This window comes from Notothenia rossii (assembly GCF_949606895.1).
Source record: "Notothenia rossii genome assembly, chromosome: 5".
NCBI classification, from domain to species: Eukaryota; Metazoa; Chordata; class Actinopteri; order Perciformes; family Nototheniidae; genus Notothenia; species Notothenia rossii.
Window position 1 is genome coordinate 32,595,322 of NC_136903.1, and position 27,500 is coordinate 32,622,821.

The 27,500-nt window shown below is 38.5% G+C and overlaps 2 protein-coding genes across 6 annotated transcripts in view; both read right to left on the reverse strand.

Annotated features, from left to right (window-relative positions):
• Positions 1-9,123, reverse strand: part of LOC307038792 (E3 ISG15--protein ligase HERC5-like) — a 22,285-nt gene extending 13,162 nt beyond the window's left edge. The window contains 10 exon segments of the mRNA XM_079680469.1: positions 57-127; positions 216-340; positions 456-538; positions 540-587; positions 2,205-2,296; positions 2,384-2,470; positions 2,473-2,604; positions 5,806-5,876; positions 5,980-6,091; positions 8,586-9,123. Of these exon segments, the coding sequence (XP_079536595.1) occupies positions 57-127; positions 216-340; positions 456-538; positions 540-587; positions 2,205-2,296; positions 2,384-2,470; positions 2,473-2,604; positions 5,806-5,876; positions 5,980-6,091; positions 8,586-8,808 (1,044 nt within the window). The 5' untranslated portion in view covers positions 8,809-9,123.
• Positions 9,124-13,701: 4,578 nt separating this feature from the next.
• Positions 13,702-27,500, reverse strand: part of wt1a (WT1 transcription factor a) — a 27,771-nt gene continuing 13,972 nt past the window's right edge. For 2 of the 5 annotated variants that reach the window (XM_079684193.1, XM_079684195.1), the window contains 5 exons: positions 24,733-24,832; positions 18,766-18,910; positions 17,284-17,373; positions 16,417-16,500; positions 13,702-16,082 (listed from right to left, as the gene is read on the reverse strand). In XM_079684193.1, the coding sequence (XP_079540319.1) occupies positions 15,961-16,082; positions 16,417-16,500; positions 17,284-17,373; positions 18,766-18,910; positions 24,733-24,832 (541 nt within the window). In that variant the 3' untranslated portion in view covers positions 13,702-15,960. Of the gene's footprint in view, positions 16,083-16,407; positions 16,501-17,282; positions 17,374-17,847; positions 18,001-18,765; positions 18,911-24,732; positions 24,833-27,500 lie in introns of those variants that run through there. The other 3 variants (XM_079684192.1, XM_079684194.1, XR_013808637.1) reach the window with 2 other exon arrangements.

Genomic DNA, 27,500 nt, shown 5'->3' on the forward strand with positions numbered 1-27,500 from the left:
AACATGATTAAACCCATGACCATTATGGTTTGCACTGTATGTTTTTCTGCTGGTACCTCATTAGACGTGTAAACTGCAAATGAACAGTTTCCCCCTGCGAAGATGTTTTTAATTACATCATTGGTGTCTGGAATAAAAACAGAATAAAGGTGAAATCACTGTGAAGTCATTCATTGCGTTTGCAATATTTAATCTATTTTTCACTGTGTAGATACCCTGTGGCAGTTGAACAGGTAGCGGCACAGATGGATGACTCTCCTCTCCGTGTCCCAGCTGCCCCTGCTCTCCACACCCAAAGGAGTAGACCCTCTTGGAGTCCGTCAAAACCAATGTGTGATGTCTTAATAAATGGCAAATCATTTTAATAATATCGGAGACATAAACACACTTTCACCGGCGTCTTGCAGTAGTTGAATGAAAATGATTGCTTTATAAAAGGTGAGATATACTAGTACCTTCCACAGGCGATCTTGGTGACCTTTGCCCCCCAGAGCTCTGCAACAAGCCGAGGTCTTAGTTCATTTCTGAATGAGTTGTTGTCCGAGCTGTCCATGTTCACCAGAGACAAACGTAAACACTGCACCGTCCTGAGGAGGCCACCAGACAACCATCAGTCTCACATGTACAAATCTATGACAGGGGTTGTGTTAGACTTTCTTGGGACGGGGTCTTAGAAGTTCCAGTATTGCATACAAGGTCCTTAAGTCAGGCTATTGCCTCTTCTACGCACATTTTTATAGCTTTACAACCTTTTATCATACTGTTTTGGTTCAGACTCGCTGCTCTGACCAGCACTGTTTCAGCCAAAGCAGGTAGTATGTTTTCCGTTATGTTTTTGTATTTATATTAAGATATATATGTAGATATAAAAATAAGCAACTGTTAGCTAAATCTCGCCATATTTACCCCGAGCAGCCAAAATATAATTTGTTAAAGCATGTTTAACTTTTGGAGGTTTAAAAGTAGCAGATTACTACGAGTAGAGAAAAATTACTTGTAAGTAATATTGGACTATTTATTGTGTTTGTTTGTTGCGTTTGTTGTGTTTATTGTGCGCTTTTAGCCATATAATTTTACTTTAAAAAATAGATCCTCTGGTTCTCCGAGCCATTGAAAACCTATTGCATTTGTACAAGGATGTGATTTGATGAGCACATTTGAATATTGTCATGTACACTATGTCTGCTGTCCAGAAGAAAATAAAGAAATGTGTGAAGTTAGTCCTTACAACATCTAGTAACCAGTGGTGGTCGGCCCATAGGGGCGCTAGGGGCGCCGCCCCACTTCTTCCCACATTCTAGATTGTCATTAAAAATCATTTTCTAAGGTACATATTATATAGCTGGTGTCAGTTAAATGTATAATCTACGATAAAATATAGATACAAATTGTTTTACGATGTCTAAAGTTACTGATAAGTCACGTGTTTCCTGCTTGGGGCGCAGAAATCTTTGCCCATAGAGTGGTGCAGTGACGAGTCCTAAAACCCGGAAGTGAGTCAGCATTTTACCACTACCGGTTCCCTCGTCTCAGAGTCAACGGGATTTCTCCATAGGATTTTGGAAAATAGCTGGAAATAAGGTCTGTGGTTGACAAAAATGTAAGAGACGGATCACGTTTTGTTCTACGACATTAAATACATCAGCAGTGACCCCACTGGTGATTTTTGAAGAGTCTACGTGTCTGAAAAACGATGGTTGCTAACAAGTGGCTGAATAGGACTACAGAAGCTGTCGAGGACGTTTTATGTCATTAAACCGAACACGTAAACACTCCTCTGAGTTTGTTTGCCCCTGTTCTGCTTGAAGGCAAGTACCTGCGGTCTTGCAAACTGTTAAAACAAACGCTTCAACTTGTACAATTTTGAATCTATATTTTTGAATATGTATATAAGTTGGCGTGACGTTGAAGTCTTAAAAATGTCTAGCCAAAGCTGTCCAATGAAGGCTACAGGATAGGGATCTGTAAGCATAATAAGGAGGTTGACAAAAAGAGACACTAAAATAATAGACTGTATCAAGTGCTGTGTGCCTTTGAGCTAGCCCTGCGCTATAATATGACATATGTCTTGAGTTTGTGTATAAGTTTGCTTACATTTTGGTAGAACCCCCCCGGAGAAAAATGCACCAGCCGCCACTGCTAGTAACACTTAGTAAGTAAGTAAGTTACCTAAGAGCAGGTCGGGCCAAAATCAGGAATCTAACCTTTGTCAAAGTGGCCGTGTGGTCCTTTCCACAGGAAATGTGGGTAGTTTTCTTCCAGTTCAGACAATGAACAGGAGTGGGTGTATGTCTGTCTGTAAAAAAATAATAACAAGTTCTAATACAATGTAAATAGTATAAATAGGTTTTAAATGCTAGTGCTGTGTCAATAGTACATGTACCTGTAGTTTCTCCCAGGCCGAGCTGCCCACAGTGGTTGCTGCCCCAGCTGAACAGCGCTCCAGAGACAGAGAGGGCGAAGCTCTGCCCCCCCCTGCAGCGACCTGCACCAGGGGGACCGCTGACAGAGAGTTCAGGTGTTGGGGGGATGTGGCGCTGGGCTGCCTCTCCCCCAGACCCAGCTGGCCCCCGGAGCCTTGGCCCCATGTATACACCTGACCATCTGTGGAGAAAACACTGTGAGTCGTGTAGAACTTCCCTAATGCACCTTTTGTTGGCAAACTACTTTGTAATCAATGATTTTTTTCAGAGACAGGTTTTGTTATTAGGGTCTGAGACCTAGGTCGGGAAGATCCTATTGAAATCGGTCGCGCAGCGACCGATAAACCTGCGAAAAACACCCAAAAACAGAGAAAACGATCGGCAAAAGCACAGAAAAGGTTCGGAAATCATGACGCGATCCCAGTAACTCGCATAATTGATATCGTTACGATCAATTTAGTCGCTCGCAAAGCGAGCGATAACCATGCAAAACCCACAAAAAAAAAGGGAAAACGAGGGGCAAAAGCCCATTAAAAGTGGCCTAAATCATGGCAGTAGGTAGCCCATGCGACTACAGTGAGGTTTGCGTCAAAGATTGCGTAGGCCACGCCCACTTCCGTTTTTAACGTTAACTCCCCCTACTTTAACTTTCACGTAAACGAACGAAACTCGCTACGCATATCTAGGGTGCGGAGACGAACCAAAAAGCCCATTGGAGGGATATAAAATAACACACAGGAAGTCGGCCATTTTGAATTTGGCGTCGGAAAAACGCGATTTATCTGTCTTCTCCTAGGGACTTTGTCTGTACGACTCGAAATTCGCCGGGTAGCTTCTCTAGACATGGGCAATTAAAAGTTATCACGGAAAGTTTTTTCTTTCGCACGCTGTAGCCGTGATTTGGCGCCAAACTTCGCGTTCGCTCGATGCTAGGCGGTCCCTCGCCATGGAACACGATGATGTCATAACACCAACTGACATTCTCAGAACGCCACCAAACTTCACATCATGGTTAACACTGCGGCCCTGAACAGCTTTAGGTCAAATCTGATGCTACTTATTTTGCCGTTACCATGGCAACGGATCCTTCGCCATTAAACACGGTGTCGCTGTAACTCCAATGGACACGGTCCCATCATCCCCCAATCTTCACTTTTATATCACTGGTCCATGCCTCAAGAGCTCTAAGTGAAATCTGAGATCTCACCATATGCCGCATCCTTCGCCAAAAAAAAAATGTTGTTGTAAGTCAATGGAAAATCGTCCAAACAGCACCAGACTTCAGACTTTCATTAATGGTCCGGCCCTCAACAGCTCTATGTCAATTATGGGATGTCCTCATATGCAGTTGCCATGGCAACGCGTCCCTCGCCAAAAAACCTGGTGTTGTCGTAATTCAATGGAAAATCTTCCAAACGGCACCACACTTCAGACCATCATTAATGGTCCGGCCCTCAACAGCTCTCTGTGAATTATGGGATGTCATCATATGCCGTTGCAATGGCGACAGATCCCTCGCCAAAAATCCTGGTGTTGTTGTAATTCAATGGAAAATCGTCCAAACGGCACCAGACTTCATATGATGGCTCCTAGTCCGGCCCTCAACAGCACTATGTCAATTAGGGGATGTCATCATATGCCGTTGCCATGGCAACGCATCCCTCGCCAAAAAATACGATGTTGTTGTAATTCAATGGAAAATTGTCTAAACGGCACCAGACTTCAGACTATCATTGATGGTCCGGCCCTCAACAGATTTATGTCAATTAGGGGATGTCATCATATTTCGTTGCCATGGTAACGCATCTCTTGCCAAAAAACCTGGTGTTGTCGTAATTCAATGAAACATCTTCCAAACGGCACCAGACTTCAGACTATCATTAATGGTCCGGCCCTCAACAGCTCTACGCCAATTATGGGATGTCATCATATGCCGTTGCCGTGGCGACAGATCCCTCGCCATGAAACATGGTGGTGTCGTAATTCAATGGAAAAGGTTCCAAACGGCACCAGACTTCAGACCATCATTAATGGTCCGGCTCTCAACAGCTCTATGTCAATTATGGGGTGTCATCATATGCTGTTGCCATGGCAACAGATCCCTCGCCATGAAACATGGTGTTGTCGTAATTCAATGGAAAATCGTCCAAACAGCACCAGACTTAAAATCATGGCTACTAGTCCGGCCCTCAACAGCTCTATGTCAATTATGGGGTGTCATCATATGCCGTTGCCATGGCGACAGATCCCTCGCCATGAAACACGGTGTTGTCCTAATTCAATGAAAAATCGTCCAAACGGCACCAGACTTCAGATGACAGTTAATGGTCCGGCCATCAACACCTCAATATGACAATAGTGAGTTTTCCTCAAAAGCTGTTGCCATGGCAACGCTTCCCTTGCCGTTAAGAACGATATTGCTATAACTCCTGTGTAAATGGTAAAAAAGTGTTCAAATTTCACATGTGTGCCAACCATCAAGCCCTCAAGACATATATGTGTCAATTTTGAGATTTCTTCAAATGTCATTGCTATGGTAACAAAATGATCGCCGTGAAACACGGTTTTCTCATAACTCCAGTTAACATGCTCCAAACGGCACAAAACTTCACAGGTTTGATAAAGATGCGGCCCTCAACACATCTAAGCATATTATTGGGTGTCATCAAATGCCGTTGCTATGGCGACATATCTCCCGCCATCAAACACAATGTTTGTGTTACTGCTGCAACTCAAAGACATTGTCCGATCGGCCTGAAACTTCCCACATTTGCCAATGGCCGAGTCCTCGAGACACCTAGACACACACGTCGACGTGCGGACAACAGCCTGCGTAGCGTCGAAGACCTGCTCAACGCTGCTTGCAGCTTTAATTATTATTATTATTATCACCGTCCATCCAATACTAGGTTTTTTGGAGCCGACGTCCATACCTTAGGATCATAAATCCTGGAAAATGTGGTTTCCGTGACAGTTGTTCTATTTTTAAATTACATAAAGTGAAAAATAAACAAAATACAAATTATTTATATCAACCTAAAAAAAGCATGAATTTGCATTAAAAGTATAAAATAACATTTAAAGGGTTCATATTATGCTCCTTTTCAGGTTCATAATATTATGTAGTGTCTCTACTGTGACATGTCTCCATACTTTAATGTTCAAAAAGCTCTTAATTTTTCTCATACTGCCTGTGCTGCAGCACCTCTTTTCACCCTCTGTCTGAAACCAGAGCCCAGTCTGCTCTGATTGGTTATCTAGCTGCTTCGGTTGTTCTTGGTCAACTACTTATAGATGTTCCGGCTCTCAGCCTATCACGTACAATGTGACCACCAAATGTATGGAAAATGGCTCCCCGCCTGCACCGTGGCCTTTACAGTACCTTTGGTCAGGGCGACTGAATGATGGCTCCCACAGACGACCTGAGAAACTGTACACAAAATCTTCATAGGCCTGAGAGAACAAGAATCCAAGTGAAGACACATTTTCACAATTTAATACATTTACTTGCAAATTCAGGACACTGATTGACAGCATAACCTCAGTAGCTCCTTACCTTGGAACGAGCTTTCTGTCCAGACAGAGAACTCGTCCTCTCTTGGACTTCAGTGTGACCGTATCATCTCCACAACTCACAGCCTTTATCTTGTCTTTAAACTTCACAAACGCTGAGAGAACACAGAAACACAGCAGGTGTAAGGGATGCAGCTGGTTGTTTACAACTGTAGAAAAAGATGCTAAATCATCCATTTTGTTCATTGAACACCTCAGACATACTCAAGACAAATATGGATGGTTACAAACGTAAATGAAAGCTGTGATTGTAAATCAGGGTTATTCCTCTATATCATTTTTTGGGGGCCCTTGATAGGTTTAAACATAAGTATTGTGTTGTTTGAAAATGAATATGAACTTATTTTCTTGGGAATATCTGAATTTCTGAAAACCAGCATATTATTTGCTATTTTAACCAATTGCAAATACATCTAAATGATAATGTTTTTATATGGAATTCTGTAGGAATGTTGTCATTAATTTATAGATGACATGCTGTGATGAAATGTAAATAAGTCCATATACGTATTTTCACTTTCAACTTTGACTAGAATGTACAGTGAATTTACTAGTTACACTACAAATTAATATTATGGTATAAAAAACACAAGAGTTTATAAATATGATATTGTGTTACAAATTAAACTAGCCAACAGTTTGTCCAAGAACAGCTTAGTTGATTAATCATATATCCAATTATGACAGGATTTATCGGCGCATCTGAACATTTAAGTCATTTCTAATTCATATTAAATAATTTGATTTTCTTTGTGCATTTAATTTTTTTTTTTTTTTTTTTACTACATTTTGCTGGTTGTACCAACATACGTTAACTTAAGTAACATTTTCTTAGCCAGACTTTTACTTCAGAGTATTCTTACAGTGTGGTATTTGTACCTTTACGGAAGTAAAGGATTTGAATACTTCTTCTACCACGTATTAAAAGTGTTATTTTACTCAAACACATACATATAAATAGTAAAACAATTACAGTGCTGTAAAATAACTAAGTACAATTACTCAAGTACTGAGTATTTCAATGTTGTGCTACTTTGTACTTTGTACCACTACAGTTCAGAGGTAAATGGTGTACTTTTACTCCACTACATGTATTTAATACCTTTAGTTACTTTACTGATGTGGGTGAATGATGTGAAATGTAATCATCTCTTAAATCAGACTTTAGTTCCACCTGGAGTAAATTCACAAGCTACCCTGCAGTATACAAAGTCATTCAAACTAGCTGCACCTTTACCAGCTTTGAGAACACTTTCATGATCAATCATTATAAAACATTTTGCATAACAAGTATTTTTACTCTTGGTACTTTTAAGTATGTTTAGCCTGAAGCCCCTCTGACTGTCCTCCCCGCAGGAAAACATGTTGTCACACACCTGCCGAGTCCCAGCTGACTGATCCCTCACAAAACAGACTTCAGATCAGCTTTGAGCTGAGTTGGACCATGCCAAGAAAACACATGAGTATCACTGAGGCGTTGGTGTGTGAGCTTTCAAGAGAAAGGAAAGTGAAACTAAGACTTTATTATGATTATTGCGATATTTAAACTGTTTATAATTCTAAAAGAATGTTTTTATGACTGTCCTGAGTTGTTACTGGGAGTCATTATGGTAAAGGTGCAGATCGGGTTTGTGTTTCAGTCGAAGGCAAAGTGATGGATAAAGTTGGATTACTGAACAGTCCTACAAAATACAGAGGCCAAAGTGTCAGGGCCCCACAAAACAACCCAAAATAAACATAAAATTACCCAAAAATATATAAAATGACCCCAAGAGACACAATATGACTACAGAGAGAAATAAAAATAAGGATTATTAACTGAAACAAAACTAATTCAAAGAGACACAAAAAAAAAAAGATGACGACAAGGAGACATACTACAAAAAAGATACACATAATAACTAGACAAACAAGGACTACAAGAAGCCACAAACCACTTCAAAGAGACACATTACATGGCTATAAAAAGAGGATAAAACTAAGATAAAGAATGATCTAATTATTTCCACATTGACATATACTTCTACAAAAACACACAAAATGCCCACAAAGAGACACGAGGCAACAACAAAAAGAAAACAAACTATACAGTCTATTTGTATTCTCCTATCACAGGGGGTGGGGTCTTTTACATGTCTGTACCCAGGAGCCAATTTGGTCACATTCCACCCATGGAGACCTGTAGTTTGCTCTTTTCTTAATTGTCTTATCTGCGTATGAGCAATGAGGCATTAATGAATGAATCCACATCAGTCTGGGAGACAGTATCACAGCATCAGGACCGAGACCAGCAGACTCAGGGTCAGTTTATCCCACAGGACGTCAAACTGCTGACCTCACCTACTTTTTTCATAGTTTACATGTGTTTACATACTTTCTTCGTCATATTATCAGCATTCTATGTTATGGCTTTTATTTTTTTCAAATACAGAGATTCCACCTTCATCAGAGAGGGGAAGTAACTAAGTACATCTACTCAAGTACTGTACTTAAGTACAATATTGAGATACTTGTACAGTATCTTGTATTTCCATTTATTCTACTTTTTAATTCTTCGTGCGTCAGAAGAGTATCTGGACTAACACTCACCCTGTTTTCCTCTCACTCTGCTCCCAGCTGGGCTCTCTCTGATGGGGATGATGAACGCGTTGCCATTACTTTTGAGGAAAGTGAGCACAGTGCGCCCCGCAGACAGAGCCGTGATGTGATACCCGAGCTGGAGATGATGGAGCCCCTCTGCTGTAGGGGGGACCGTGTCTGAGTCATCTTTTAACCTGAAGCCCCTCTGACTGTCCTCCCCCCAGGAAAACATGTTGTCACACACCTGCTGCGAGTCCCAGCTGACTGATCTCTCACAAAGCAGACTTCAGATCAGCTGTGAGCCTCGGAAAACGCAAAAAACGAAAGCTAGAGAGAGTCACACTGTTGCGTGTGTTAGCTTTCAAGATAAATGAAAGTGAAACTAAGAGTGTTTTTTTAAATCCATGTTATGAACTATTGCAACATTTAAACTGTGGTTAGATTGTAAAAGAGTTGTTACTGAGAGTTTTACAGTCATTACGGTAAAGGTGCAGATCGGGTTTGTGTTTCAGTGGATTGGAAATTGATGGATATGGGTTAGGGTTACTGAACAGTCCTATGGAGTACAGGGGCCCACAGTATCAGGGGCCCGAAGCAACCTTTATTGTACACAAAACGACTACAGAAAGATATAAAATTACAAAAGACAAAGACAAAAATAATTGGAGATTGACACAAAACAACTTCATAGACACAAACAACTCCAAAGAGACACAGAGTGACCACAGGGTCAGACAAAATGAACAAAAAAAAAAGAGACTTCAATTAAATAAACAATAACCATGTAAAGAGACACACAGTGACACAAACAGACGTTATGGCCTGGTTCAACAGCTGTGAAAAAGATGGGAAACCAGACGGTTACCTGACTTGTTGTGAAGACAGAAAGACATGTGTCATGATTTAAATAAATGTCCTGACTTAATAAACAATTAGAAAAAATAGGAACAGACCTCAAATCATTTGGGGATAAGCATTACATTTGGTAAAAAACAGCTTTCTTCACATTGAAAAACAAAACATTAAATAAGTCAAAATGTTTCATTAAACAAATATGAATGCATTACATGGAATTACATATAGAGTACTGGTCTGGACACACTTTCCCATTCAATGGTTTTTGTTTATTTTCATTTTGTTCTACTTTGTAGATTAATACTGAAGACATCAAAACTATGAAAGAACACATATGGAATTATCTAGTTAACAAAAAAGTGTTAAAAAATCCTGAATATGATTTTTATTTTAGATTCTTCAAAGTAGCCCCCTTTTGCCTTGATGACAGCTTTGCACACTCTTGGCTTCTCTCAGTCAGTTTCATGAGGTCCTCACCTGGAATGGTTTTCTATTAACACGTGTAAGGTTAATGCACAGTGGAAAACTTTCCACTGTGCACTAACCCTACTGTACCTCTGCACAACACAACTGATGGTTAATAGAAAATAGTTCTCCTGAAGATCTTGCACAGAGACAGGAGGGAAAAGCACATAAAATACTGTCTGATAACATCTCATCATTCTCTTCTGTTTTTGTCTGTGGTCCACCTTCTTCTCCCTCACACCGCTAAGAAGCATTCACATGTGAGAGGATAGGGCAAAATAGCAGCTGGCGTGTAGACATATCGATCATATGATTTGAAGATGTCTTGAACGTGTGCTCTGACCTCTTTGACCCCTGCAGTGCATCGGCTTCCTTTCCCTGTTTGCTTTCTTCTGTCAGAGCAGATTTCAAATATGAGCTTCAGTGGGAGCCTCAGTGTACTGTGTTAACCATTTGGGTTGGATACCATTTATTTCAATTATTTATGTAACTGTTTCATTGGACTTTTACATCACAATGAGTGCTCACAATGTTAATCCACAAAGGGGATTTTTTTAAACGAGGGATTATCTTTAGAATACCACAAAAGCATCCAAAACATTTCAATTGTTGTGCACTGATGAGCAAGTATGACATAGTTCTGCAAAGATTAGATTGCACATAACTCATTTTCTTTATTTTAATAAGGCAGAATATTTGAACACCTTATTTTGCCTCTCAGGGCCCATCATTTAATATGTTTGTTCAAACTTAAAGACTGGATGGTTGTAATTTATGCAACCTAATTATCTACTACCATGACTTACAATGATATGTTTGCCTCCATATCTTTCATATTTATGGCCATGTCAGTATTATTAATGTACCTCTCTGAGATGATAATAATCATTATACTGTATGTTACTTTAAAAAAGACATATAAATCCAAACCAGGTATATTGAAGAAATGCAAGAGTGTGTGATTTGAGCATGTGTGTTGTTGCTAATCAGTCTGGTTAAAGCATTTCAAGCTGACACTGGACACTTCTTTATCCTTTTTGAAGATGTTTTGCTTGATGTTTACCTGACCGAAGGCAATCCTGTCTCCTACAAAATAATGTTCCCATTACGTAGCTCAATTTCCCCAATTTATTCTGGCCGTGTCAAATAAACATGCTTACTTTCAGCCTTGTGGCCTTCATATACGCACATATAATCCCTTCTTTAATATTTAGGAGACAGGCTGAAAAAGGTCTCACATCCATTGCTAAGAGTTGGCTTGTTGTTCTCTTGGCTTTCCAGATGAGGATAACCACGTCGGAAGTGATTTGTCCATCAGCCTTTAGCTCCTTTTATGTGCCGCTGCCAGAAACTGTCAACATGTTAGGGCTGGAGAAACATTGCCTTCTGTTTTGTGCCATCAAGCAATAAAACATATTTTCCTCCAAATTCTACCCAGGGCACACAATGGAAAACACAGAGAAGCTGCAGGTAAAGGCTGCATGCCAATTGCCTCTTTTTAAGGTAATTAGTGTCACTGATTTATGTAAGGTCTTCAGAATTATTTAAATCATAGGCTAAATACCCAAATATTATCATCTTTTCTGTTTACTCATCACTTTTTAATATAAATGTCTCCTGCTGTGGCTTTGCTGTACTCATGTCAGCATTTATCCTCTTGACTCAAGTATTTGACAGTAAGTGAAGGAATGCAGCCTCTTGAGAAACAAACTGCAATGAGCACTTCCAGTGTGTATGTGTGTGTGTGTGTGTGTGTGTGTGTGTGTGTGTGTGTGTGTGTGTGTGTGTGTGTGTGTGTGTGTGTGTGTGTGTGTTCAGCTTCAGGGTAATGGGTTGTACTGAGCCGTACCAGGATCTAAACATCCACAGTCTCATCTCCACAGAACAACATGACCGCAGAGGATGTCTCTTTTTTACTGTCTTTTACTCCTTCCCCCAGTTTCTTTTCATCCCTCCTACTCTGATGCTGCTTTACTCACGCAATGTTTATCAGTTTATTTTTATTTATTTTGCTCTATCTTCCCTTTTAAAATGTGTATCTCGGAAAATTATGACATCTTTTGAATTATACCCACATCTAAAGTGGAGTTACGAAGGAAGGAAATGGAAGATCCAAGAACACAGCAGAAAATACCCGCTATCGTCAAAGACCTTGGAAAGATTGTAACTTAAAAAGCTTTTTAGCTGCAAAATACACCTAAAATGTCACTATAAGTAAACCATAACAGTTTAGCTTACACTGGTGTTGGTAACAACTTTATTCAGGGTTACTTAAAGAAACCCCTTTAAAAAACTGCTAATACATTTATTTTGGGTGTTGTTTTTGGCAAACAGGCTATAATTAGCACGCTAGCTTTATAGTTGTGACTGACAACAGATTGAGCTAGTTGCTAGCAGGTTGAAATAAGTAAGGTGTAATTCTTATTCACTGAACACTACAAAAGTTTTTTTTACTGTACTTGGCAACCTCAAGATGGGTTCTTCTATCCTCAGTATTTTTCAAGGGGCCCTAATCCATGTTTTCATTATCTGCTCTAAGTAGAACATTTAGATACAGCATGTTATGCGACTTCTAAAAGTGGACAAAACCACAGTTACACTGACCAGCTCTCCCTCTTCAAAGACCTTCAGCGGCATGAGGCTGGGACTGAGATGAAACACCAAAACACACACACTTACACACAAAATAACACACAGCGAGAGATGAGAGATATAGGCTTTGTCCGACAGCTGAGATATAGCACCAGAGCCCTGGGGAGTTTCAGGGGATTTCCACAGAGGGAATCGGACACGTTGTCTGATTTACACTAACACTTTGGCTAAACTTACGATAAAAGTTCACAAAAGAAACATTGCTGTATCTTTCTTTATCCATCTGTACCTCCATCTGTCTATGTCTGTTTTCGGCTCTGTTGCTTCATCCCTCCATAAAAACTAACTTTTGGTTGAGAACATTTTGAGTTATTGTTTTCATGCATGTGAGTGTTGTTAACTGTCATCTTACTGACGACATTTCCTCCCTAAAAAGTATTCTCATAAGCTATTGTGAAATCGAAGGTCGAAAGGGTAAAACATTTTAAAGCAGGAGCTAATGGCGGAAAAGGAATTAGAAGTAAAAGCATGAGAGAGAAAACACATTCATTTTTGATCTGGCTTTACGGCTTCTTCTTTTTGAGAGCCAAGGAATGCAATGAGGAATCTGGTGAGAGATAAAGAGAGGAAAGTGGATGGTACTGTGTGTGTGTGTGTGTGTGTGTGTGTGTGTGTGTGTGTGTGTGTGTGTGTGTGTGTGTGTGTGTGTGTGTGTGTGTGTGTGTGTGTGTGTGTGTGTGTGTGTGTGTGTGTGTGTGTGTGTGTGTGTGTGTGCGGATTGTACAACTGTTTATGTCAATGAATGGTTTTTTTAGTGCTTTTGTCTTGTCGCTCATAAACCTACTTTTTATTATATATATATTTTTATTCTGTTTTTAATAGGAAAGTTTCGTTTTAGTCACAAACAAGACAGGATATCCTGCAGGAAAAAAAGAAAAGATTCTCGTGTTTGTTATGGTACGAGACCTTGGTCAAGGTCAGCTGATGTATAGGTTTGGATTAGTCTTTGCCACATCTTTGTTTTACCACATAGTAACTTCAAGGTAGTGGCAAATTCCACAACAAAATGTTATCCCTCATAAGGATGGATTTAAAAAACGTTGTATGTGAGGGCGAGTTGACATTTTTACACTGCAGACTTGACGATTATACGATAAAACTAACTAGTAAATACATTCTGATTACTATTAAACCATAAAGAAACTTTCAAATGTATAAATAAAGACCACAGAGGGAAACTATATTAAAACAGGCACATTACATTTAAACAGAGAAAAAACAGTTGTTTTCACACTTTTGAGTACAAATTGCTTAACTGACATTTGCTTTTTTATGACTCAAATACACATGAAAGAAGGAGAAATGAAGTATAAACACTTCCTGGATCCATCCAAAGAAAAGTGTCAAATATATCAGTTAAGTTACATATTTATTCCCCCATGGAAACAGTTCCCATGGTGTAGAAGTATTATTTACATCTTGACCTTAATGTCCCGGCCACAGAGCCAGTTTGACAAAACAGACATATTTTAGAAGTCCAGCAATATTTACACACCACAGAGACGATTGCAAGAGCTTGAGAAGAAAGACAAATCTAATCCTTACATTACTCAAATAAAATAAAAAAGCTTTTTAAATACAGCCTCATGGCATATTTGTGTTTGCAATGCGTATTTTATCCTAACCAGACACCAGAAGCTTACTTTGCAAACATTGCTCAGGGTGCAAATCATTCACTTATTTGTATTTCTTTAAATCAAACCCAGCATTATCTTTTATGACAAAAAAAACTATAATTAAAGGCATAAAAAACACCTCACTACTTGAAAAAAAACATCTCACTACTTTATTGGAGTGAAAGCTATTTTGTCCATATGAAGATAATAAATAAGCCTTCCCAGATTAACATAAGAAATATTTACAGCTAAAAGATGCTAAGCTACAGGGGCGTATATGTAGCAGACCTTTGACCTCACTGTACACATGGTGGTAGAAGTAGCCAAGAAATAACAACGGATGAATGAAATAAAATTATAGATTAGATTGAAACCTTTCTGCTTGAGATTAGATAGTCTTGGAGTACAAAGATACCAACACTTGGATATGGAATCCTCCGTAAAATAAATGCATGTTTTGCCTGTGGACACTGGTAAACAGAAAACTGAAAAACTACACTCTTTTCATATTTACTGACTCACTTTATGATGCTATAATTCAGAATGAGGACATATTTCTTTATAGGATAAGTGAGGTGATATTGGATGTTATTTATTATTAAATCCCATAAAAAGACCAAAGCCAAACATTTATGAGTTCTATTAAATAGGACATATAATGCTAATTTCCAGGTTCATATTTGTATTGTACTGTGACATGTCTCCATGCTCTAATGTTCAAAAAGCTCTTTATTTTTCTCATACTGTCTGTGCTGCAGCACCTCTTTTCACCCTATGTCTGAAACCAGAGCCCAACGGTTCTGATTGGTTAGCTGGTGAGATCTATTGTGATTGGTCAGTCGATTAGAGAGGTGTCGGAAAAAAAAAATGTCAGGCGGAGTGAGTGGGAACTTTCTGACCATTCACATGCACAGAAACCTATAACGCACTACAGTGAAGGGAACAACACAACAATCATAATAGCGATTTTTAATAAAAATGATGTCAAAGACTTGAACTGTTGTTCTGAAATATTAAGAACAACAACAAATATTCCACAATGAACATGGCCATAGACATGTCATTTATTTTAAGCCAAATGTACGTTATGCAGTTTATCTGAAGCTGAAAGTAGTTCCAATGCAATATTTACTTCTGTTTGAGTAAGATTCAAGATTAGCCTTATTAAATATAAAAATATATTACATATAGGTATTTTTACCCCTTTTGTAAGATTTACATCTTCAGTCGGAACAAATTCAGCAAAAACAGCGCTGTTAAAAAAACTAAAAGCAGCTGAGCTTGTTAAGTTTGAAGGTGTATCAGACACCCATACAATGCGACTTCAATACTATAATAAATAATCTTACAACTGATTTTACCTTGTCTTTGGCAACCCGCTGTATCAACAAAGTGGTGCCATCTAATGTATTAATGTCGTCTAAACACGATCTAAAGTATTACTGGTCTTGGTCTTTTAATGGGATTTGTCGGCTATAATAAAAATATGGAACATTTTCAGCTTTATCTTTTTAATTCTAAGCGCAGCATGTATTTAGATTTCATATCCAGATATTCTTTACATGTTAAGACTTTTCACTCAGAGTGTATACTGTGGTATCTAGTTCCACAAGTCATAATGGTGTAAAACTACTTTTTCAAGAGACCCATTAGGACTCCTCTGGTTCCAGCTCTCAGTGGGCTAGTTTCTCGGGTGCAAATGGGGTCACCAGGTTTGGATTAACCATAGACAGAAAATATAAGCAGATGTAACCCACATGTTTACATTTCAAATGCGATACGGGCTGACGGAGGCTTCAGATGGCCAGCTGCAGCTTGGTGAGGTTCCTCTGGTGCATGTTGTGGTGTCGCACCAACTCATCGCTCCGGGCGAACTTCTTCTGACAGTTGGGCCACCGACAGTTAAACGGCTTCTCGCCTGATGATGGACAGTATGGAGGAGACAGAGGATGAAGTGGAGAGGAGGGTACACAAAGAGAAAAGGAGGAAATAGCATTTGGAGAAAGGATGGAAAAAACATGAAATAAAGGGAAAAAGGGAAAAAGCAGAGAAATATTAGAATAATATGGAGATTATAATCTAAAGGAAAGATAAAATGGACTAAATACGTTTAACACTCTATCTACTAAATCACTGTATCACTCATCTAATAGTATGTTTTAAAAATGAATTTACTTGTAATGTTTTGCAATGTATACACATCAAATATTGAGTAAGAAATGGAAAAATAAAAGTTTACGCACTTGTTTTACCTGTATGAGTCCGGGTGTGTGTCTTAAGGTGGTCAGACCGAGAGAACTTTCTCTGACACGTCTCGCATTGGAATGGTTTAACTCCTAAACACATGTACAGTTTGCATGCACACACACACACACACACACACACACACACACACACACACACACACACACACACACACACACACACACACACACACACACACACAGACAGACAGACAGACAGACAGACAGACAGACAGACAGACAGACAGACAGACAGACAGACAGACAGACAGACAGACAGACAGACAGACAGACAGACACAGACAGACAGACAGACAGACAGACAGACAGACAGACAGACAGACAGACAGACACACACACACAGACACACACAGAAGAAACATGTTCAACATCACACAAACAGACGCACACACATACAGTACACAAAAATGTAGACACACAAATACACCAACAATCACACACACACACACACACACACACACACACACACACACACACACACACACACACACACACACACACACACACACACACACACACACACACACACACACACACACACACACACACACACACACACACACACACACAGACACACAGACACACACACACACACAGACAGGGAGATAGAAGAATACAGTAGAACAGAGGTTTGCAAGAAGCCATTCCACAGTTTGTCCAGCCTTTAGCATCTGTATCTGAAGGAGTTCAGTGTGTAGTGCAACACTGTAGTGTACACACAATGAAATGTGCATTTCAAGGAACTGCATTGTCCACAAAATGGCCGTCATGCAAACAGAGAGGAGAGCAAGTGGAGAGAATAAATAGTAAGAAGTGAAAGGGAAACAATGAGGGATTGTGTGGAACTGATCGAACCTGTGTGTCTCCTCTGGTGTCTCTTCAGCTGATCGGAGCGAGAAAACCTCCGTCCACAGTCTGTGAAGTCACATGGGTAGGGCTTCTCCCCTGGACAAAGACCAGAGACACAGACAATTCTATACATTGTCATTTGAAAAGGGAAAGATACTTAAACCTGAGTTGCTCCCATAGCATTGGCCACAATGTCTGAATGTGTGTGAGTGTTAGCTTTCCAGAGCAAGTCCTGCTCTGCATGAATGAGGTGTGAATGACTGAATGACTTGTAGTATGTAAAGCACTTTAAGGGGTCCAAGACCTGATAAAGCGCTATATAAGTACAGTCCATTTACCATTATTCTCATTGAGTGAGTTCTTAGCAATCACAAGGAAGCTTTGAACATTCACCAGTGGAAGTGGTAAAATGCTAACAAATGTCCAGGGTTTAGGACTCATTCCTGCACCACTGCATACTTGTGTAATATGAAATAATTTGTTTATAGAGTATATTTTGTATCATAAATGATGAGGGACAATAACAATTACATTATATTAACATATAACATAAATAAACTATGTAATAACCAGTGGCGGACTGGCCATCGGGACGTTCGAGACGAATCCCGATGGGCCGGTACCGAAGTGGGCCGGTCGGGTCACTCGGCTCACACCGATCGGGCCACTAGGTCCACCGTTTCCCCGCAGCGAGGTTCGTCCACCGTTGACAGTTTACGTTGGCTGTGCTGGGTGAAATTCCCGGGCTGATTTTTAGTCCCAGTCCGCCCTTGGTAATAACAGTGTATTGTTTCATGCATTTAATACTATTTTAAGTATTTGTTATTATAACCAAATTATTCTCACACAATGCTTTTTTATGCAATTCTTTTAACAAAGTATTTTATTCAACATGTGAAACTTTAAAATAGTCATCACAAAAAGGTTAAGAAGTTTAAAAACCAGTTACAACATGTGCAATAAATATCTGGTCCCACTATCTTTATAATGTATATAGATGTTTATCATAAGGTATTTATTAACATATAATTATTATAGTATATAGTATAACAACAAAACACACATATAATTATTATAGTATAGTATAAAAATAAAACACTTTGAAAATAACATAAATTATAGCATTGTCATAACTAATAAACGATTAACTTACATAATAATAAACTTATCCACAGTTGACTATTGATGGTTTAAAAAATGTTTTTGTATTTGATGTAAATTGAATATCTTTGAGATGGGACTCTTTCTGAGCAGGTGTTATCTACAGAGTTGTGTTTTACACCTTTAGAATATCAAAGTAACGCTAAAGCTACACTGGCTCTTCATTTTGACAGTTAAATAAACCAATCCCACATCCTAGCAAGTCTTTTCTGGCGAAAGCAGATCAGGAAATTGGGGCCATTGGAGACATCACTTTAACAGTTTTACACAACAGAAAAACCTGAAAGTAGTTATATAGTAAATGTGTTACATTTCTGCTGCTTTCACCTGTGTGTTTGCGACTGTGCATCTGCAGGTGAGACAGCTTGAAGTATCGTTTGTTGCATCCTGGGTAGGCGCACATAAAGGGACGCTTCTCGCTGCTCTCTGACCGCACGATGGCTGGAGCAATGCTGGGCACCCGCCGCACATCCTGCACACACACACACACGCACGCACGCACGCACACACACACACACACACACACACACACACACACACACACACACACACACACACACACACACACACACACACACACACACACACACACACACACACACACACACACACACACACACACACACACACACACACACACTTGTCATTTAAAGCCAAAATAATCGACCCAGTAGAATGTCAGAAAACAGGCAATTAAATCTGTCCTGTGTGTAAATAAGAGCATGTGATGTGTCTGGCTCATGGGGATCATTATAATAAATTGATCATGTATTCATTAGATGGGAATTAGCAGTAAAATGACCCCAGTCTGACTGCAGCCCAGAGGGAGCTGTTAGTCACGCCTTTTAAACCGAGCGACCCATCGCAGGCTGCTGCAGAACAATAACAGAAATAACAAATGTTCTTCTTTTGTCCTTCTTTGGAGGATAAAATCGGCTTTCTTCTTACTTTATTACACTATTCTCCAAATGAGTTGTCATTGTGGTAAAATAATATATTATTAATTAATTAACTAAAAATGTGTTTATATTTTCTTTAAAAAACATTATTGTCCACAAAATTAGTACTAAAATAAAAATGATTATTATCATATAATTATATAATATAATATCATTATGAAAAAACCTTGATTGCATGTCAAAAAACTAACAACAGAAAAAAAAATTCTGCCAGAAATAGAATAAATATGTATGAAATATAGACCTGTTTTTGTTTTTAAAGCTTTGGATCTGCATCATAAATATACATATAAAATCCTTTTTTTTCAAACAAACCCTTTTACTTAATATCAATCCGACACGCGAACATTCATCTTTTTCTATTTGTTTGCTAAAGCACCACAGAAAATGACTCTCTCTATTAACACACAGCCAAGCTAACCTTGAAACACAGAACAAGCTAACACTGTTAGTAGGCTACTGGCTTTTCGCGTTGATTCAGAGGAATAATTAACATTCACAGCCCTGCGCCGCTGGTAAAGTGGTGAAGAAGTTAGCATGTGAAGTCAATAAAATAAAAGAGAAGAGGTTTTCTGTGTCTGTGTGTTTATTTACAACAGCAGCCTCTAGTCGCTCAAGCTAACAGGTGCTAACAGGCTAAAATTCCTAGCAGTTGAGCTTGCTTAAAATTGCTATTATCCAGGGGCAGGCTGCCAACGTTTGAGTTCAGCTTGGAGTGAGATTTTTTTTTTGGTGAACCGAAAAAAGAAACGTTCATGTGTACAGTGTTACAAATGTATTGAACATGTACAAACTAGGGTTTCCCATTAATGTACCAGGCGCTACAGTGGAATACGCACATACACAGTGTACCCGCGACTCTTACAATGAATGAAGGCTCGATAATCAGCTCACAGCATATAAAATGGCATATAGGTGTAAACAGAGGTAAAGTGCTATTTTATACTGTGGGGGGGGGGGGGGGGGGTTTCGCCTCCTCTAGGGGGCTCCGGGGGCATGCTCCCCCGGAAGATTTTTTTTTGTTTAAATATTGAAGTTAAATTAAGGTGACCAGATTTTCTAAATTAAAACCGGGGACATTTTGAGTTTTGCGGTCAATATATCATTAACATATCCAATTTTCTTCACTGCTAAAGAAAAAAGGGGGACAATTCTGGTTCAATGTAATTCGAACATTTGAACGACGATAGCTCATATATGAGATTTCAAAAGTATTTTATTTTGAAATTCTACATCAGATTGTCCATATTCTCTCTGAGTGATTAGATTGGGTGTCCTGCTATCACCCTGAAGTGAAATAAGTATTTGATTGACTTCGAATAAATCTTTCATTATGGACGGTTTCCATTAAATAATAATCAAAATATAGATGGACAATAGATCTAATTTGAGATTTTAAACAACATACATTTTAAATAGTCACCCAGTGGAAATGTCAGATATGTCTTCATAACTGTATAGGCCTACTTACATTTTACATTCACTCAGTTATAATGTGGTAGTTATACTTAGTTTGTTTTAAATTATTATTGATCACATTATATAGTACATATTTCTTAATTTAAGCTCCAGTATATATGAATATGTTTGGTGTGTTTTTTAGGTATATTTGTTATTGACCGAGTAAACGCTTCTATTTTGAAGGCAGTTTTTACAGGCCTCTACCGTAATGCATAGGATAATCGCGCAACGCAATACAACGTGCGGGCTTGCTTGACTGTGTTTTCCGAAGTGGGGGCTGGCTTGACCACTGTCTGTTTACCCAGTGTTTCCTGACATGAAAAGTTTTATTTCACCTTGCTATGTGTTTTTAACGTATATTTAAAAAAAGAACGGGGACATTTCCGGGGACAGTTTCAACCGGTGACAGGCCAATACAAACGGGGACTGTCCACGGAAAACGTTAAATGCATCAATCTGGTGCACTTTGAGAGCAAAAATGTATTTATGGATACATCTCTAAACATCCATAAAGAAACAGAACTGTAAACAGATTTTCTTTTTGGATATTTTCCAAATCACTCACCTTTTAAACTGTATTCTTGTTTTACTGTCATATAGTATTTCATAACTGTTTTTCATTTATTCTCATAAATGGTGACCAAAACGTTTGAGACCCACTTGAGATAACTAGACTAAAGTTAACTATCTAAACACTCCCTTACCTCACTGAGCTGTAGTTATCTCTCTCAGTCTGACAGCACAGAGCTCTCCCTTTCCTTGTTTTAGAAACAGCTTTTAATATCTGTTAGCGCAGCTAGCTACCCAGATGCTAACAACAACAATGCAAAAAGTGACTTTGGTAGAAATATACTGTATCGTAAAGTTATTTAAGATGATGCCACATTTATTGAAGATTTTACATTATAAATATTCTCCAAAATTATTCAAAAGCATATTCTTCCAAACTCCTTGCTGTAGTATGACACACAGGAGACTATTGATGTGTGTAGTGAGTTTGGTAGTAATAAGCTGTATAATTGTGATTGCATATTATTGTATTCTCTTTTTTCGGAGTTGCACTTTGCAGACGGTCCCTGAGCACTCGTTTCTTCTCTGGCTGCGGATAGATAGAGACCAGTGGCGAACCGTGTCTATCACAACTGGACCTTCTGTAGACACACACATATTGATAGATGTCTTGTAATGCACTGTAGCATACACTGTAGTTGAGTTGTGTATATGATATGTCAATAAACCTTAGAAAATCTTGAAAGGGATGTGCAAAATAGCAATTATATACAGTTTTTAATTAACTATTAGTAGAGAATAACGAGTAATTAATATACTTTATAGAGATCTGCAGATAAATGTTTAGTCTTCTCAAGCACCAACTATCAAATATCTCTCCTGATTGTTGGCACTTTCCCTGAATTTGACTCAGGTGTAACTAAAGTCTGATTTAAGGGTTGTTTATATTTCACATCATTAATCAGAATCTGCAAAGTAACTCAAATAAGTGTAGTGGAGTAAAAATACCAGGTTAACCTCTGAATTGTAGTGGAGTAGAATTACAAAGTAACAATGAGCTGTCACGTGGGTATATATTAATACTGCGCATTATGGACACAAGCGATTTTCACCCATTTATTAAGTATATGTTTTACATTTGATAACACCAATGCGTTTAATACTGGCAACTTCTAATTGTGGGAAAAACGAAAACGTTCAGTAGAGACGTCCGATACAACATTTTGCGAAACACAATAGCCAGCATGAGTAGTTCTGGGGGGGGCGTTCGATTCCAGTTTTGGATTGTCTGGCGTGGTTTCGTTCAATTTCAAACAGCTTTTTGACGCTCGGTGTAACCTTGGCGCACTGCCACTCCAACATCCAATCCCAGAGCTTGAAGATTAATCACGGGGACTGTAGTCCTAAACGATAGCTGGGGATTATGGGTAGTGTAGTGTCTTCGGCCATCCTAAACTCCTAGAGGCCTACGTCTGTTTCCGGTTATTTTCATTTTGAAATTCAGTTCCTGACGGACGCCAAAAAAGCCTGAGATTCTGGAATTAAGCCAATAAAGAAAAGCAAGGATAATTGTGTTTTATTGGTGAGTAAATAACAGTGTGAACAAATTAGAAGGAAAAAAATATTTTAAAAATACAGATTTCAGTATTCTGAGGCTCTGAGCCCCATTTCTTTTCCTCACAGACGGCAACAAAGGTCAGAAATTATACGATTTAAAATAAAAGCAATAATTGTGGCGAGTAAGAACATGTTTTTATGAACCACACAGCTTCCGGTCCTCCACGACCCGACCGGAGAAAAAGACGTGCTGCAGGCACGAAACACATTACCAGTAGAAATACATTGCTTTTAAAATCGTGCTGTGCAACACGGAAAAAAGGGGAAAATCGTGTTGGTGAACACGAAATGCCATGAGACTGGGTTGCATATATACATAGTCCTATATATATATGTAGGCTATATATATATTTTACAAAATGTATTGATCAGATTTTCTATTTCATATGTATTTATTTGTTTATTATTCAACACTTTGGAGTTTTAAGTAACTCCCAACATCAAAATGGTAGTATTAGCTCTTATTCAGTCATAAATCAATATTAATGAAAAATGCAATTCCATTGCTGTTATCTGTTTTCCCTTTGACAGTTATTGAGAAATATTTGAATCCCTTTAGGTTTAATTAGTAGAAAAGCATCACTTTCTAACTTAATATTTGATCTAGTTTATTACCAACTCTTAAACTACTTTAAAGGCATAATAATCAGAATTGTTTATTCTTTTGCACTGAGCTAGATATTGTGTGAGTATTACCATAAGAAAAAAAGGAGGAAAGAAAGAAAAGGGGCAGGGTGAATGATGAAACAGGGACCTAAAGGAAAAAAAGAAAGTTCTCAGAAAGCCCTGCTGTGGACAGAGAGCAGGTCTGGAGAATCTCTGCTCCCTGCAGCTGCTGACAGACAATAATTAAGATCTAATGATTGATTAACATGCTGATCCTCGAATGGAAACGGAATCTTTACCCAGTGTACCTCCATGTGTGTCTGTTTCTCCACTGCTAATGGATTTGTGGAAAAAGATTGCTCTTGGCCTCTTGAGCTGACTTACAAAAAAAACCTGCATGTGTGTATGCAACGTGTTTGTGTGTGTGCAGGTATTTGTAAATCTCTGCTACATAGAGTATTTCCTCTTCACATGGCCTGGTCATTGCATCAGGCTCTCCACCACTCATCTACGTCCTCCAAAAATATGTTCTTTTTTCTGTCATCGATGCATTTTTCCTCAAGTCTTTGTTAGGTATCTCTACAAGGGAACCTTTGTGGAATTATTAAGAGAACAATCTGAAAATAAAAAGTCCTTGTGGCCTTACAGTATAATGACCATTCGATATTAGAGCAGAGGTGGAAGAAGTATCTAGATGCTTTACTCGAATAAAAGTACCAATACATTATTGTCAAGTCCTCTATTTCAAATCTTACTTAAGTCAAAGTAAAAAAGTATTATCAGCTAAATGTACTTAAAGTATAAAAGGTAAAAGTAATCAAAGTCCAGAAAAATATACTTTATGTGTGTATATCATTATATTTATATGTAATATTGTGACTTAAAGAGTTAGTCCACTAGCTTAAGTTTGTGGGTTAAAGCTGTTTAACAAATGGAGTGGAGTACAATTACATGTTTTCCCTTTTAAATGTAGTGGAATAGAAGTATAAAGTAGCATTGAATTGAAATACTCAAGTAAAGTACAAGTAGCTCCGAATTGTACTCAAGTAAAGTACTTGAGTAAATGTACTTGGTTACATCCCAACTCTGGTAAAGAAGAAAAAAAGCAACACGTACAGTAGAAGTGATGTATGAGTCCTACCTGTAAGCCCCTGAACACTCCATGGGTGTGTATGCGGTACTGTGTGCTGCAGCTGTACAACATGGGGGTGTTGGGTTCACTGTCATAGCCTGCTGCATGGCTGCAAGAAAGGGAAATTAGAAATAAATAAAGTTAAACAACAGTTCCTTTACTTAAACATTAGAACATTGACACAACTCTTACATTGTTTTGCAGCCAAACTAGCAGGTTATGAGACGTAACATATGTATAACAAAATGCAACAACATGATTCAATGCCATTAATCCATACAATTCAACACACTGACAGACATATAGAGAATGAATTGCTGTTTTACTGCATCGTGAAGGTATCATTATTCAAACAAGTTCACCTTGTCACACAGCCAATAATGCAAAACACAGAGCAATAGTTAGGGAGAACCAGCTGAAGCCTGTGTGTGTGTGTGTGTGTGTGTGTGTGTGTGTGTGCGTGCGTGCGTGCATGCGTGCGTGCGTGCGTGTGTGTGTGTGGGGGGGGGGCACTGTTCATGCATGCGTGTGTTAAACAATTGGTGCAAGAGGTTAAACTCAAGACACAAGAGGGAAAGACATAAGTTGGCAAATCAGCTGGCACAGGAGGATGTGTTTACATTTAAACTGATATCGAAGAAATGTGCACATTTACTTCATAAAACAATGTAACTATCTGGATGAATGTAGAAGCCTGGTTATCTTGGTGCTGTGCAGTATTTTCTAAGTTGTGTTTTTTTTTTTTTCAAGAGTTGAGAAATACTGTCTTCAATATTTGGCAGGAAAATGATTCCACAAGATGATTTCCCCCTTGGCATTAATTAAAATGCTTTAACCGTTTATCATGTTTTATTTTGTAATTTGTTTAACTGTCCATTCCATTACAAATAACACGCAACAAAAACATTCCTATTAAACTAAACTGTACTTTTGTCGTAATATTATGCAAATGTTAACATGCTAACACCCTTAACTAACTTGGTGAACATGGTAAACGCGATAGCAGCTAAACAAGTTAGGATTGTCAATATACTGTACTTCAAGGTTGTTAGCATACTAGCATAGCCTGAAGCTGCATTTACATGATACGCAGTAAGGCGGCCCTGCGCTGTCGTTCCGTTTCTATCAAGAGAGCGGTGCTGCCGACTCCAAATTGCCCAAAGTTCCTATTATTTCAAATTTGAACTAGTAACTGCTGACCTTTCGACGTACAACCAATCAGATAATAGCTGTATTTAGCTGCGCAAGCTAGCAGAGGAGGTTACCCTAGAAGTGAACTTCTTCCTATTGATCAAGATCAGCCATGTGTAATGTTACCTTTACCATACATAAATGTACTGTAACCTAATAGGCCTACATTTCCTACATTTGTCACAAGTCTTTTTCATAACTGTTGATAATAATTTTTCACAATCAATGAATCACCAAAACAATAGAAAGTCTTAGAATTGCTTAATTTTCTTACCAATAGTCCAAAGACATTTAAGTTACAATGATATCAAACTGAAAATCTTAAACAATTAGCAATCTAACTTAAAAAATAGATGGGTTTCTTCATGATTAGATGATTGATCATATCGATATCTCTTTACATATTTAGGTACTACAGTAACATGTATGTTGTTAAGTGCTGGCCTCATTTACTTTCCTTCTTTGGTTTATTTTTCACTGTGGAGGCTAGTGAGAAAAACAAACTTTGACATACTGTATCGGGCAGAACAAAGCCTGCTCTGTGTGACGCAGCTGCCAGTGTTGCCTATCTTCTTATGATAACACACAGAGAAACAGAAAGCTCTTGTCTAAATATGAAATGTGTTATATTTCAGTCTGTATAACCAAACGAGGAGGATGGGAGTTTGCATCCTGTGCTGCTGCAGAGGGAATGTGCGGTACACGGCCGGGCGTCATAAGGTGCTCTTTGTTTCCACATACAGGAGGAGAGACAGGACGACTACGTCAGTGATATACACGGTGTTAATCAAACTGAACGCTCCTTTACTTATGTTATCCATACATATCTTGGTATTTTAGCTGGAACACCTTAGTCAGGGATCATGGTTCTTCTACCAATACATCTTTAGCTCCATCACTATGATTAAAGGAATACTTTGCCCTGAAAATGACCATTTATATAAAAGAACTCGCCCAGGTTTACCTTGAATTCAAGAAGAAAAGGTTGTTTCTATCGCATGCGTCAGTGAACGAAGAAACCACAATGGGAGTAAATTATTGATCCATTGAAGTAAATGGGGCCGTCATCAATAGCAAAACTATATCAAAAGATTATTTTACAAAATCTCAAACTCCTGCAGAATATTCCAAGTCCCATTTATCAAATATTCTTACTACTTTTAGTTTTCACTAAAACCTTACTATTTAAAACAATCAAACAAGAAGTAGCCTGTGCAACTCATGATACAGTTTATGTGGAAGTAAATAGATCGTTTTTACGTAGTTTTTCTTAAACGATTAACCATTTATTTAAATTCCTCAAAACTTTTCTAATTTTTGGATTCCCTGTTTAAAGTGGAGGCATGCTAGAATATCACGGTTTTATCTTGCATCAAAAATAAAACAGGCTGATTGAAAGATAAACAAACGATCATTTTATGGGTGAAGTATTCGCTAAAGGCCTTATTGATTAAATAAATGTTTCGTAAATGAATGTGAATGTGCCCCAGCACCAATGGCAACACCATGACAACAATGCTTCCAAGAATTTAAACAGGGAATCTAGCATCTATTCAGCAGGTGCTGTGTGGTTCTGTGCAGAGCGT